Source organism: Capricornis sumatraensis, chromosome 1 (genome assembly GCF_032405125.1).
Source record: "Capricornis sumatraensis isolate serow.1 chromosome 1, serow.2, whole genome shotgun sequence".
Taxonomy (NCBI): Eukaryota; Metazoa; Chordata; class Mammalia; order Artiodactyla; family Bovidae; genus Capricornis; species Capricornis sumatraensis.
Window position 1 is genome coordinate 116,818,531 of NC_091069.1, and position 14,003 is coordinate 116,832,533.

The 14,003-nt window shown below is 41.9% G+C and overlaps 1 protein-coding gene across 6 annotated transcripts in view; it reads left to right on the forward strand.

Moving 5' to 3' along the window:
- The window catches only part of APP (amyloid beta precursor protein), a 312,912-nt gene that overhangs the window by 163,266 nt on the left and 135,643 nt on the right, over nt 1–14,003 (forward strand). For all 6 annotated transcript variants that reach the window (XM_068970376.1, XM_068970377.1, XM_068970383.1 and 3 more), the window contains exon 6: nt 9,830–10,032. In XM_068970376.1, coding sequence (XP_068826477.1) covers nt 9,830–10,032 — 203 coding nt within the window. The remainder of the gene's footprint in view (nt 1–9,829; nt 10,033–14,003) is intronic.

Sequence of the window (14,003 nt, forward strand, 5' to 3'; positions counted from 1 at the left end):
TTAACACATTTGCCTTTCCTTTCTACTGCATTTTTTGCATAGTTATTTATCTGCCCATATTGTGCCTTCCCTACTAAAACATGTTCCAAGAAAGCGGTGGCTCTGTCTTGTTCACTCCTCCACCCCCTGTGCCTGCAACAGCACCTGGCACTTGGTACAAAGAACCACTGATGTGTGGCTTTGAGATGCACGTAGTGGGATGATTGGATGAATGGGCGAATTAACGCATTCCCCCCCCCCCACTTTTTTTTTGCTCAGTATCAATTTGTGCACATCCCTCTCAACTCAAATACTCAACTGTTCACTGACTACAGAAAAAAAAATATATGGATACCTGGTCTCTGCAGCTGAGCATCTATCACTGTTAAAATTCAGAGCCCATGGAAAATTCTGGTGTAGCCAGGCTGATGGACTTGTTATTCCTGGTTGTTCATTATCAGGATATTCCTACCTCATACTCACACTCACTTTTCATGTCCTACCAGCCCTGACACCTCTAGCTCACAAGAATTACTTTCCCGTGGACTTTCTAATGCATTCAGTACATGGTACATCTACTAAGCAGTAAGTAGTGTGGATTCTCTCGCCGGAATAGGGATTCATTAAATGTGTAAGTGTTCATGCATCCTAGTTTAGATTAAGGTTATGACCTGTCTAACTCACCCTTAAGGCCTGAGTCATGAATTTTGAGTGTCTTAATTTGGTCTTTATCTTCCTAAACCAGGAACCTATGACCGGGGGTCCAGAGGAAGCTAGTGAACAATCTGTAAGGAATGCCTTTAGCTGCAAGTAACAGAAACCCAGTCATTGGTGTTGGGAGCGCTGGGCTAGCATGGTGATACACAGAGCCCTCCTTTTTGTATCTTTCCCCCTCACCATCTTAATTAGCTTCTGCATCCTAATGTTCATCACCTAATAGTTGACAGATGGCTGTTGCCCCACCAGTTAAAATAGAAGAGCAGGGGGTAAAGGAACTGAAGAGCTCTGACCATCAGTAGGAATCTTATCATCTGGAAAGTAACAACTTTCCTGAAAGCTCCACCTAGAAGTTCAAGTATGTGTCCCCTGGCATCAGATTATCCAGCAGTATCTTGGTCACCTTGCTTTCCTTGTCCACAAGGCCATGGAGAATTTGGTTTCTTACTTTCTCTGGTCAAAAAATGGATAGGGAAAGGAATTAAGAATGGCTTTAGCGTAGTGTACAAAGAGTTCCTGCTACAGGGCATTTTTCAGGAGAGGTTAGTCAGATTCTCAGAGATCCTTTCATTGACAAGTTAATAATACCCACTACCTAAGGAATGGGGCTTCCTTCATAGCTCAGTTGGTAAAGAATCTTCCTGCAATGCAAGAGACCTGAGTTTGATTCCTGGGTTGGGAAGATACTGTGGAGAAGGAAATGGCAATCCACTCCAATATTCTTGCCTGGAGAATCCCAGGGACAGAGGAATCCATGGGATTGCAAGAGTTGGACACGACTTAGCAACTAAACCACCACCACCACCACCACCTAAGAAATGCCATCAAAGCAACTATACTGAAACTCAATAGACTGCTCAAGAGAAATCTGTGGGGGTCAGTTTTAGATGTTACCTATAGGTAACAGAGAGTCTAACAGTGTATTAAAAGTAAGTATTTTTTTTTTAGTAATCATCAACATATGATGGATTGAATACTATGAGCATCAAATTCACTTACAAAATATCTAAACTGATGAATTAATTTAGAGAATTAGTAACTTTACTAATTCAATGAGGCCAAATTTATATGTATTATAATTTTCTATGTTTTAATGTGTTCAGCTCCTTATAATTTTTGCTCATAGTGGGTTGGGAGCTTGAAATGCAGGTATATTTTTTCCGATTTGTAGGTCCTGAAAATAACAGTTTGATTTTCCTAGACCAGCTGGGAGAGTATGTAAGAAGAGTAGCCGTGTCCTCTCCTTTTTAATCCTTTTTGCTGAACTGATGGGTCAGATGGTAAAAAATCCACCTGCAATGTGGGAGACTTGGGTTCGATCCCTGGGTTGGGAAGATCCCCTGGAGAAGGGAAAGGATGCCCACTCCAATATTCTTGCCTAGAGAATCCCTATGGACCAAGGAGCCTGGTGGGCTACAGTCCATGGGGTTGCAAAGAGTCTGATATGATTGAGAGACTGAGCACACAGCACACATTGTACATAGGGGCTTCCCAGTGGCTCAGTGATGAAGAATCCGCCTGCCAGTGCCGGAGACGTGGGTTTGATCAATGGTTCGGGAAGATCCCCTGGAGTAACAGTGACAACCCCCTCCAGTATTCCTGCCTGGAGAATCCCATGGACAGAGGAGCCCGGCGGGCTACAGTCTATGGGGCTGCAAAGACTCAGACACGACTGAAGCAACTAAACAGGCACACAGTGTACACAGAGAGAAGCGCAGCTAACACAGTATTACAGCTCGATGGATTTTCAAAACAGGACACGCCCAGAGCAAAGCACAGACTTGCCGACTCCCAGAAGCCCCCCTTCTGCTTGCTCCCGGTCATAAACTTCCCCTCGCCAAAGTGTAACAGCTCCTCTGAGTTCTAACATTGGTGAGGAGTAACTGTTTTCATGGTTTATATAAATAGAATCATTTACATGAAGTGTGCCTTGTATCTGATGTTTGGTTTCTAATGGTGCCTTTTAGATGGGGGAGAGAGTGGCTTTTTCTTACTTAGCTGTCCCCTCTCTTGAAACATTTACTCAGAACCGTGAATAATAAGTTTCCTACTTTCTCACATTTTCTGGCAACTTCTAATTTTCCTAATTTAGCAGCCATAATTTCAGGGATTGCTTCCCACGGGGACAAAGGTATCCAGCCATCATACCTTCCAGGCTAAACTGGCAGCTCTAAGACCTCGGCTGGAATGAGTGGGAGAGGACTGTCTGTTTACCTTTTTGAAAAGTTTGCTTTCTCTCTCTATCCCCTTACCCTGGGAGACTCTTTTCTTGCCCTTTCTCGATGAACACAGAAGTGTCTGAGTGTCTTCCTGTTGAGACTGTGGGTCCTTACATTCTGGCAGCTGCCAGCGGCTCTGTCTTCACTCTTCCCTCATCTCTGCTGTAGTTCAGGTCTCCTGATTGTGAATTCACAAAAACCCTGGGAATCAACTTTCTCTCTGCCCTTTCCTCTCCATTGTCCTACAGAGTGCAGGGAGAGAAAAGGTATCAGTCTTAACGGAGAAGATGAAAGAATAAATACAGCTTTTTTAGAGAATGCAAATGGTGAACTGTTTTGCATGACTTAAACAAAAATCAACTGAAACTAGTAAGTGAATCAGAATCTTTTCTTGTCTTGAGGGCGTCTTAGGGAGCCAACTGTGATGAGTGGGATCTATCAAGGTCAGACTTAGAAATCTGAACACCACCTTTGTGATGCAGTGTATCCTTCACCCACCTAAAGTCTTACTTGCTGACACACAAAATTGCATCCTCAGTGATTGATTTCCTCATAATAATGTCCCTGTGGCCCTTCAACCTGTTTATTACATTCAGATGCTCCTAAGAGGATGAGCGTTTTCAGATCATTCCCTCATGCCTTAAAATTGTTTTCATTATTGGAATTTAAAGGCTGGAAAAGCTGTCTACTCTAAATTGACAGAGGCTAAAATGTGTGAGTGAATGAATATTCCACCGTGTGCTCAAAGTACTATTTTACTGTGAGTTTACTTGTTGATAAGACATTGCTCTATGATGCTCAGCCTCACATTTCCAGAAACTAGGCCTTCTTGCTTTTTTTTTTTGGTAACTCTGGCTCACCTTGGGGACTTCCCTGGTGGTCTAGTGGCTAAGACACTGAGCTCCCAATGCAGGGGTCCTGGGTTCACTCCTTGGTCAGGGAGTTAGATCCCACATGCCCCATGAAAGTGAAAATGAAAGCGTTAGTCACGCAGTCGTGTCTGACTCTTTGTGATCCCCATAGACTGTAACCCACCAGGCTCCTCCATCCATGGGATTCTCCAGGCAAGAATACTGAAGTGGGTTGCCATTTCCTTCTCCAGGAGATCTTCCCAACCCAGGGATCAAACCTGGGTCTTATGTGTTGCAGGGGGATTCTTTACCATCAGAGCCGCCTGGGAAGCCCCAACACACAGCCAAATAAAAAAATAAATGTAAAGCTGACTCACCTTGGTCACATCACAGAACAGAGTTGTCTAGCAGTTGAAGAGAAGGTGGAAAAGTTTATTTATTTATTTTTTCCCTTTCTGCGTTTCCAGCTATTTATGAAAACTGCAAACAGAAGTTATAATCTTGGCATGGTGGGGCTTTTAGGGGAAGATGCCACATCATTAAAACATAGCTGTGTGCTACTGTTTTAATGGTGTCCAAAGAGATAATTGAATTCATAGACGTCTAAATTTAATTCCAGAAATCAAAGCTATGGTAATAAGAACTGGACGTGAGTTCTTTCAGGCCAAGTAATTTAATTCCTCTGCCAGCTGAACTGTTCTGTGTCTCTGTTCCTTGTTATTACGCCATGAAATTGCTCGGGCAGATGCAGTGATAGATGGCAGGCATGTATTTCACTCTTTTCCATGGCTGGACACATACCAGAATGCAGATCGCTTTAAACACAGCTGTTTTTGTACACATGCTTTCTGTTTGGAGTTTTAAATGTAGCATTCAAGTCATAACAGAGATGGTTGGGGGGACTTTGGGGATGCCCTATTTTCATCATCCCGCCCAGAAGCCCACTGTTGTCTTTACCCTGGATCACATACCTGGACCCTGGCATTCCACCCACACTTCCCACGTTGTAGTTTAAGAAGACTCACTGGATTTGATTTTTCTCCCGTGTTTTCCGTGAATTTCCCACTTAATTTGGAGAACTAAGGAGTGTTGGTGTACCTGTTTCCGTGTTACTCTCTCCATTCATCCCACCCTCTCCTTCCGCCCTCTCGTCCCTGTGTCCGTAAGTCTGTTCTCTGTGCCTTCATATACACTATGATGTGTCAAACAGGGAGCCAGTGGGAATTTGCTGTATGACTCAGTGAACTCAAACCAGGGCTCTATGACAGCCAGGAGGAGTGGGATGGGGTGGGAGGTGGGACGGAGGATACGAGGAAGGGGACATCCTTATACCTATGGCTGATTCATGCTGATGTATGGCAGAAACCAACACAGTATTGTAAAGCTATACCCTTCATTTAAAAACAAATAACTTTTAAAAATACAAATAAAGAGTGTTGGTGACTGTGATCTCGTTGAATACAGAAGAGAGCTCAAACACAAGAAACTGGCCCAAGGCATGCATTAAGTCATCTTTATTCACTAGCAGTACACCAAGATTTTGTAGAAAAATGAGGAGGCAGTATATTGGCAAAAATTGAGGCATCTAGTTCAGTTCAGTCGCTCAGTCGTGTCTGACACTTTGCAACCCCATGAGCCGCAGCACGCCAGGCCTCCCTGTCCATCACCAACTCCCGTAGTCCACCGAAACTCATGTCATTGAGTTGGTGATGTCATCCAACCATCTCCTCCTCTGTCGTCCCCTTCTCCTCCTGCTCTCAACCTTTCCCAGCATCAGGGTCTTTTCAAATGAGTCAGCTCTTCATATCAGGTGGCCAAAATATTGGAGTTTCAACTTCAACATCAGACTTTCCCATGAACAACCAGGACTGATCTCCTTTAGGATAGACTGGTTGGATCTCCTTGCAGTCCAAGGGACTCTCGAGAGTCTTCTCCAACACCACAGTTCAAAAGCATCAATTCTTTGGTGCTCAGCTTTCTTCACAGTCCAACTCTCACATCCATACATGACCACAGGAAAAACCATAGCCTTGAATAAAAAGGACCTTTGTTGGCAAAGTAATGTCTCTGCTTTTCAATATGCTATCTAGGTTGGTAATAACTTTCCTTCCAAGGAGTAAACGTCTTCTGATTTCATGGCTGCAGTCACCATCTGCAGTGATTTTGGAGCCCCCCAAAATAAAGTCTGACACTGTTTCCACTTTTTCCCCATCTATTGGCCATAAAGTGATGGGACCAGATGCCATGATCTTAGTTTTCAGAATATTGTGCTTTAGGCCAACTGTTTCACTCTCCTCTTTCACTTTCATCAAGAGGCTTTTTAGTTCTTCTTCACTTTCTGCCATAAGGGTGGTGTCATCTGCATATGTGAGGTTATTGATATTTCTCCCAGCAGTCTTGATTCCAGCTTGTGCTTCCTCCAGCCCAGCATTTCTCATGATGTACTCTGCATAGAAGTTAAATAAGCAGAGTGACAATATACAGCCTTGATGTACTCCTTTTCCTATTTGGAACCAGTCTTGTATTCCATGTCCAGTTCTAACTGTTGCTTCCTGACCTGCATATAGGTTTCTCAAGAGGCAGGTCAGGTGGTCTGGTATGCCCATCTCTTTCAGAATTTTCCACAGTTTATTGTGATCCACACAGTCAAAGGCTTTGGCATAGTCAATAAACCTGAAATAGATGTTTTTCTGGAACTCTCTTGCTTTTTCCATGATCCAGTGGATGTTGGCAATTTGATCTCTGGTTCCTCTGCCTTTTCTAAAACCAGCTTGAACATCTGGAAGTTTACAGTTCACATATTGCTAAAGCCTGGCTTGGAGAATTTTGAGCATTACTTTACTAGCATGTGAGATGAGTGCAATTGTGCGGTAGTTTGAGTATTCTTTGGCATTGCCTTTCTTTGGGATTGGAATGAAAACTGACCTTTTCCAGTCCTGTGGCCACTGCTGAGTTCTCCAAATTTGCTGGCATATTGAGTGCAGCACTTTCACAGCATCATCTTTTAGGATTTGAAATAGCTCAACTGGAATCCCATCACCTCTGCTAGCTTTGTTCCTAGTGATGCTTCCTAAGGCCCACTTGACTTCACATTTCAGGATGTCTGGCTCTAGGTGAGTGATCACACCATTGTGATTATCTGGGTCATGAAGATCTTTTTTGTACAGTTCTTCTGTGTATTCTTGCCTCCTCTTCCAATATCTTCTGCTTCTGTTAGGTCCATAGCATTTCTGTTGTTTATCTAGCCTATCTTTGCATGAGATGTTCCCTTGGTATCTCTAATTTTCTTGAAGAGATCTCTAATCTTTTCCATTCTATTGTTTTCCTCTATTTCTTTGCGTTGATCACTGAAGAAGGCTTTCTTATCTCTCCTTGCTATTCTTTGGAACTCTGCATTCAAATGGGTATATCTTTCCTTTTCTCCTTTGCTTTTCACTTCCCCTCTATTCACAGCTATTTGTAAGGCCTCCTCAGACAGCCATTTTGCTTTTTTGCATTTCTTTTTCTTGGGGATGGTCTTGATTCCTGTCTCCTGTACAATATCACGAATTTCCGTCCGTAGTTCATCAGGCACTCTACCAGATCTAGTCCCTTAAATCTATTTCTCACTTCCACTGTATAGTCATAAGGGATTTGATTTAGGTCATACCTGAATGGTCTAGTGGTTTTCTCCACTTTCTTCAATTTCAGTCTGAATTTGACAATAAGGAGTTCATGATCTGAGCCACAGTCAGCTCCCAGTCTTGTTTTTGCTGACTGTATAGAGCTTCTCCATTCTGGCTGCAAAGAATATAATCAGTCTGATTTTAGTGTCGACTATCTGGTGATGTCCATGTGTAGAGTCTTCTCTTGTCTTGTTGGAAGAGGGTGTTTGCTATGACCAGTGCATTCTCTTGACAGAACTCTGTTAGCCTTTGCCCTGCTTCATTCTGTACTCCAAGGCCAAATTTGCCTGATACTCCAGGTGTTTCTTGACTTCCTACTTTTGCATTCCAGTCCCCTATAATGAAAAGGACATCTTTTTTGGGTGTTAGTTCTAGAAGGTCTTGTAGGTCTTCATAGAACTGTTCAGCTTCAGCTTATTCAGCGTTACTGGTCGGGGCATAGACTTGGATTACAGTGATATTGAATGGTTTGCCTTGGAAACAAACAGAGATAATTCTGTCGTTTTTGAGACTGCATCCAGGTACTGCATTTCGGACTCTTTTGTTGATCATGATGGCTACTCCATTTCTTCTAAGGGATTCCTGCCCACAGTAGTAGATAGAATGGTCATTTGCATTAAATTCACCCATTCCAGTCCATCTTAGTTCGCCGATTCCTAGAATGTCAATGTTCGCTCTTGCCATCTCCTGTTTGACCACTTCCAACTTGCCAAATTACCCTTTGCAACCCCATGAACTGTAGCCTTCCAGGCTCCTCTGTCCTTGGGATTTTCCAACCAAGAATGCTGGAATGGATTGCCCTTTCCTTCTCCAGGGGATCTTCCCAACCCAGGAATCAGATGCAGATTTCCTGTGTTGCAGGCAGACTCCTGGTCGCCTGAGCCATGAGGGTAGTCAAGGCTCTTTTCCAGTGAGTCAGCTCTTTGGTGAGGTGGTCAAATTATTGGAGCTTCAGCATCAGTCCTTCTAGTGGATATTCAGGGTTGCTTTCCTTTAGGAATGACTGGTTTGACCTTGCTGTCCAGTGGACTCTCAAAAGTCTTCTCCAGCACCGAAATTCAAAAGCATCTATTTTTCAGTGCTCATCCTTCCTTATGGTCCAACTCTCACATTCCATACATGACTACTGGAAAAACCAATTTCTTCTTCCCCTTTCATTTCCAGTGTAAACATTCAATAGTAATTTTGAGCCAATTTCCACATCCACTTATTGAATATCTACCATGCAGGCGTTTGGTGGTATTTTCACATGTTTAACAAAAAGTAATGCCAGTATTGCAGTAAACTTTGTTTTGGTATCCCCCACCCAAAGTTTTTAATATACTTTATTGTTAAGAACAATTTTATGTTTAGAAAACAATTTGTGCAGGAAATACAGAGCCCTCCCTCACGAATTATTAACATTTTGCTTTGGTATTGTACACGTGAACCAATATTGCTATATCATTAATAAAATCCATAGTTTACTTTAGAGCTCACATTTTGTGTTGTACAGTTCTATGGGTTTTCACAAATGCACGCTTGTATGTTGGACTATTATATATCGTCTCTGATACCGTGTATTACAGAGTAGTCTCACTACCCTCTCACTATCCCCTCTGTTCTGCCTGTTCATGCCTTCCTTCCTCACCCCAGACTCCTGCCAACCACTGATCTTTTTGTGGTCTCCATTCAGTTCAGTTCTGTCGCTCAGCCGTGTCCGACTCTGCGACCCCATGAACTGCAGCACTCCAGGCCTCCCTGTCCATCACCAGCTCCCAGAGTTCACTGAAACTTTTGTCCATTGAGTCGGTGATGCCATCCAACCATTTTATCCTCTGTCGTTCCCTTCTCCTCCCCCCTTCAATCTTTCTCAGCGTCAGGGTCTTTTCAAATGAGTCAGTTCTTCGCATCAGGTGGCCAAAGTATTGGGGTTTCAGCATCAGTCCTTCCAATGAACACCCAGGACTGATCTCCTTTAGGATGGACTGGTTGGATCTCCTTGCAGTCCAAGGGACTCTCAAGAGTCTTCTCCAACACCAGTTCAAGAGCATCAATTCTTCAGCACTCAGCTTTGTCTATAGTCCAACTCTCACATCCATATATCACTACTGGAAAAATCATAGCTCCATAACCACGGTCTCCATAACTTTACCTTTTCCAGAATGTCATATAGTTGGAATCCCGGTATCCTCTTTTTGCAATGGTGTAAACTAAGATCTGTGTTCAGGGATTAAAAAGTTGCAGATCTCCTGAGCCTGGGATTCATAGTGTGACCTGCTGGCTTCAGACCTCCCATGTGTTTTAATTCAATGCCATATTCCCTCTCAAATATCCCAAACTCCTTGTCATCGGTTTTCGTTTTGCTTGCCCGAACTGTGTTTAATGACTGTGGCTATCATTTCTCCTCCTGCTCCAGTGAAGACAAGGCCGTAGAATTGGCAGAGGAGGAAGAAGTGGTGGACGTTGAGGAAGAAGAAGCCGATGAGGAGGAGGACGATGAGGATGGCGAGGAAGTAGAGGAAGAGGCTGAGGAACCCTATGAAGAGGCCACGGAGAGGACCACCAGCATCGCCGCCACCACCACCACCACCACGGAGTCTGTGGAAGAGGTGGTCCGAGGTAACCCACTGCGTACCTGGTTTTTCTTTCTCAGGGAAAAGGAAGGCATCACACCAGGGTTTGAAAGTTCTATCCGGCCTACCACCACGGCCTCCCAGGTGATGGGAGGTAACGTTACCTCGTGCTTGTGGAACGCTTTTTGGTTGAATAAGCATCCAACGATTCATTTCAAAAAAATGTGAAATCTTGATGTTACAGACCGTTCTGTGCCTTGTAGATGCTACTTGGCACGTTGTTCTGCAGAACTCCACCTAACTGGGGGCCATGTCATTTGACAAGGACCGAGTTAGGTGGCCTCCTTGGCGTTCTTTTGACAGTGGGTGTTGATTATACTCCCTTTTCCGTGGCCCCTTTCATCACCAAGACTATGAGCTCCTTAATGCCAAAGGCTGGATTTTACCTAGTGTGATGCAGGGTGCTTGCCTTATCGAAAGTTTTCAGTACATGTTGGTTGAGTGAGTAGTTGTGATTAGATTTAATTTAATTTTAAAGCAAAAGACGTCCACTTGGAGAGCAAGACATTATCTTTTGCTGTGAAATTTAACTTGGATGACTTGTGTTGTCTATAGGCTAGTTTACTGGGGGAAGTGACAGTGCATTCTTAGGCAGGTAGATCTTAGACTGTGTTTTTCTGGTTAATTAATGCTTCTATTGGAAATGCTCTATACAGAATGAATTAGAAGACCCCCTTTTTGTCTCCCTGAAATAAAAGCAAGGTTCAGTTTACAGTAAACAGTGAAAAGTAGTGAATTGTTGAGTTGCCTTTCTTAAAGGGCATATGTTTGTTTTGCAAATAGTAAAAGATGGCCCTAAGATTAGATTGAATGAGTACAGACAGAAGTATTGTTTTAATGCATTGCAGGTACTTTTAAAGTCTGTCCACAAATGCTACAACATTATGGTCACTTTTATTAATGTAAAATGCTTTCTGCTCCATTGTTAAATTGGAGCTTAAAAGAGGCTACTCGTTTTGCTTCACATAGATTCCTAACGATCACTGTAGTATGTCATCTTCCCTTCACTGCATTTTTTATAACTTTGCTGAAGTATAATTTACATATAAAATTCATTCATCTTAAGTGCAGAGGTGTATAATTCAGTGGCATTAATAAATGTACCAGATTGTGAAAACATCACAAAATCCAACCTTAGAACATTTTCATCACTGCAGTCCTCACACCCCTTCACCGTGAATCCTTGTTCTTAGTGCCAGCCCTCAGCAACCATTAACCTTCTTTATGTCGCTAGAGATTGGCCTTTTCTAGACTTTTAATATAAGTGGGGTCATACATGGTCTTTTGTGGCTGGCTTCTTTCACTTAACATAGTAGTTTTGAAGTTCTGCATTTCTTTAACTTGTAGCTCTTAAAAGTGAGATTATTCTGAATTGAACACTCAGAGTTATCTTAAAATCTATTACAATGTCACGTATTCTCTTAAAATATACATAGAATACCAAATAGATCGCATAACTTTGTAATTCCCTAGTAATGACAACTTCTTCAGTTTAGCACATAAGTAAATGTTCATTTACATAAATGCGCATTTTGTTTGAGGCACTGTTTTTCAGGACATTTTCCGTGTACCTCTTAGGACCATCTGTGCAGATCTAGCTACATGAACTTGTTAGCTTCTGTTTTCCTAGCAGGGAAAGATGGATTTTTCAGGGCTTCTTTTTCTTTTGCTCCTGATAATTGTTTGATAACACATTCTTTTCAGGTTTACACTGATCAACCTGTGAGTATACATTTAAGATAAATAGGACTGTTCATAGATACTAATCACTGATTCAGTTACAAGGGAATTTTAATCAGCTTTATTGAAGCATACCTATTAGACTTTTAAATTAACTGGAGGCCCTATAGCCTTCTACTAGTTAAAATGGCTACAGAAATATCATAAGATATATTTTAGTGTCTTTATTTCTATAATCTATGTTTCAGGGTTGTAAATTGCTTTAGTTTTAAAGGTATACTATATTTTGCTTTACTTTAGAAGATATACCATGAAAAAAAGAAAAAACAGACTCAAAGAATCCAATAAAAAATAAAGAGAGACAATTCACAGGACAAAAGATATGGCTCTTAAACAATGTGCTACAATTTAGCAATGCATTTCAGAAGTAAAAAGTGTGAATCCCAATCTAGCAATTCAAAAATGGCAAATATACATAGATATTTATTGAGCACTATTTGAAACAACAAAGATTGTAAACAACCTAAAAGTTTTTAATATGATTTTGGCTAAAGAATTATTATATGCCATACTTTGGAATATTTTACAATTATTAAACAGCATAAAGCAATTTATATGTGAACAAAAAAAGGATGTGTGGCTACAAATTACAGCAGCTAGTATTCTGCTGTGGGACTCAAGTTCTTGTGCTCTCCACCAGGATAGCTGCTTGCATCATAATTATTGTCCACTTAATCAACATTCATTTTTTGAATACCTCTTTTGAATAAGCCATTTTACTGGGCTCAGTGGATCAGTTATACGATGAGAACACACAGGAGAGCTGACCCTCATGGATGTGAAAGTCTAGTAGGAAACATAAGTCAAAAAAATACAGAGTCTGTGTTGTAAAAAGTATGAGCCCACAGCCTATTTCACAGTACAGAAGACTGATCAGGGATGGATCTATGAAAAAGATGGCATTTGAAGGCAGGCTAGAAGGGCTGGTGGTGGAACTACCAATAGATTGTCTTGCACCCTACTTTAGGGTCATTGAGTGAAAGTCAGTCGGTCGTGTCCAACTCTTTGCGACCCCATAGACTATACAGTCCCTGGAATTCTCCAGGCCAGAATACTGGAGTGTGTAGCCTTTCCCTTCTCCAGGGGATCTTCCCAACCCAGGGATCGAACCCAGGTCTCCCGCATTGCAGGCGAATTCTTTACCAAACCGATATGGTGCCTTGAGAAGGTACATGGCATGCTTGGGAGATAAGGCCAGTCCAATTAAAGTAGAGTGGGTAAATCTTCCATAAGAGGGTTACAGGAAGGTAAGTTAGGACTTAAATGTGGAGACCTTTAATGCCAGGCTGGCAAATGTTGGTATTGACGGAGTGTAATCAGTTCAGGACCTATTATGTGGTGAGGATTTTTCCAGTAAAAACAAGAGATTTTTGGTTTCATAGTACTGCTATTGATGGGATGGGTAAGCAGTAAGTGACATAATTTATGCAGTATATGAGAGAATGCCACAAAAACTTACGCCAAATTCCAGACCCAGACAGAATTCTCTTGAGATAAGATGGTCTTATTACATTCTGAATAATTCCAGTTCGTTTTGCTTCAGTTTTTCTGTAAATGTAGCATTATTAGATATTAAATAGAAATAGAGGGCATATACATTCTTGTATTTTTTTTATAGAAAGACAACTACAATTAAAAAAGAACTTTAGAAAGAAAATCTCCAGGCTAAAGATTATAAAATAAAAGAAACTAACCTTAAAAGATAAGTTAATAATGCTGATGTCAAGAACAGCATTAATAGTGGCCTTCTTGAAACAAATACCTGACCATTTGGAAGTACCGATTATTAACACTAGAACTAGAAGAGCCTTTAATGGGAATCTATCCTTCCATTCAAGACTCCTGAAATAGACAAAAGCTGAAAGTGGAAGTGAAGTCTCTCAGTCGCGTCCGACTCTTTGCGACCCCATTGACTGTAGCCTACTAGGCTCCTCTGTCCATGGGATTTTCCAGGCAAGAGTACTGGAGTGGGTTGCCATTTCCTTCTCCAAGGGATCTTCCCAACCCAGGGATAAAACCCCCTGCATTGCAGGCAGACGCTTTACCGTCTGAGCCACCAGGGAAGACAAAAGCTGTGATTTAGGCAAGTCTTTCTGGGAAAGAGGAGAAACATGTTAATGGTATATATTGCATCCATGTCAGAGTTTTCTGTGTTCCCAACTAATTCTGATAAAGAAGTAGAAGATTTTGACGGTCATATTAAAACGACCAGTTTCC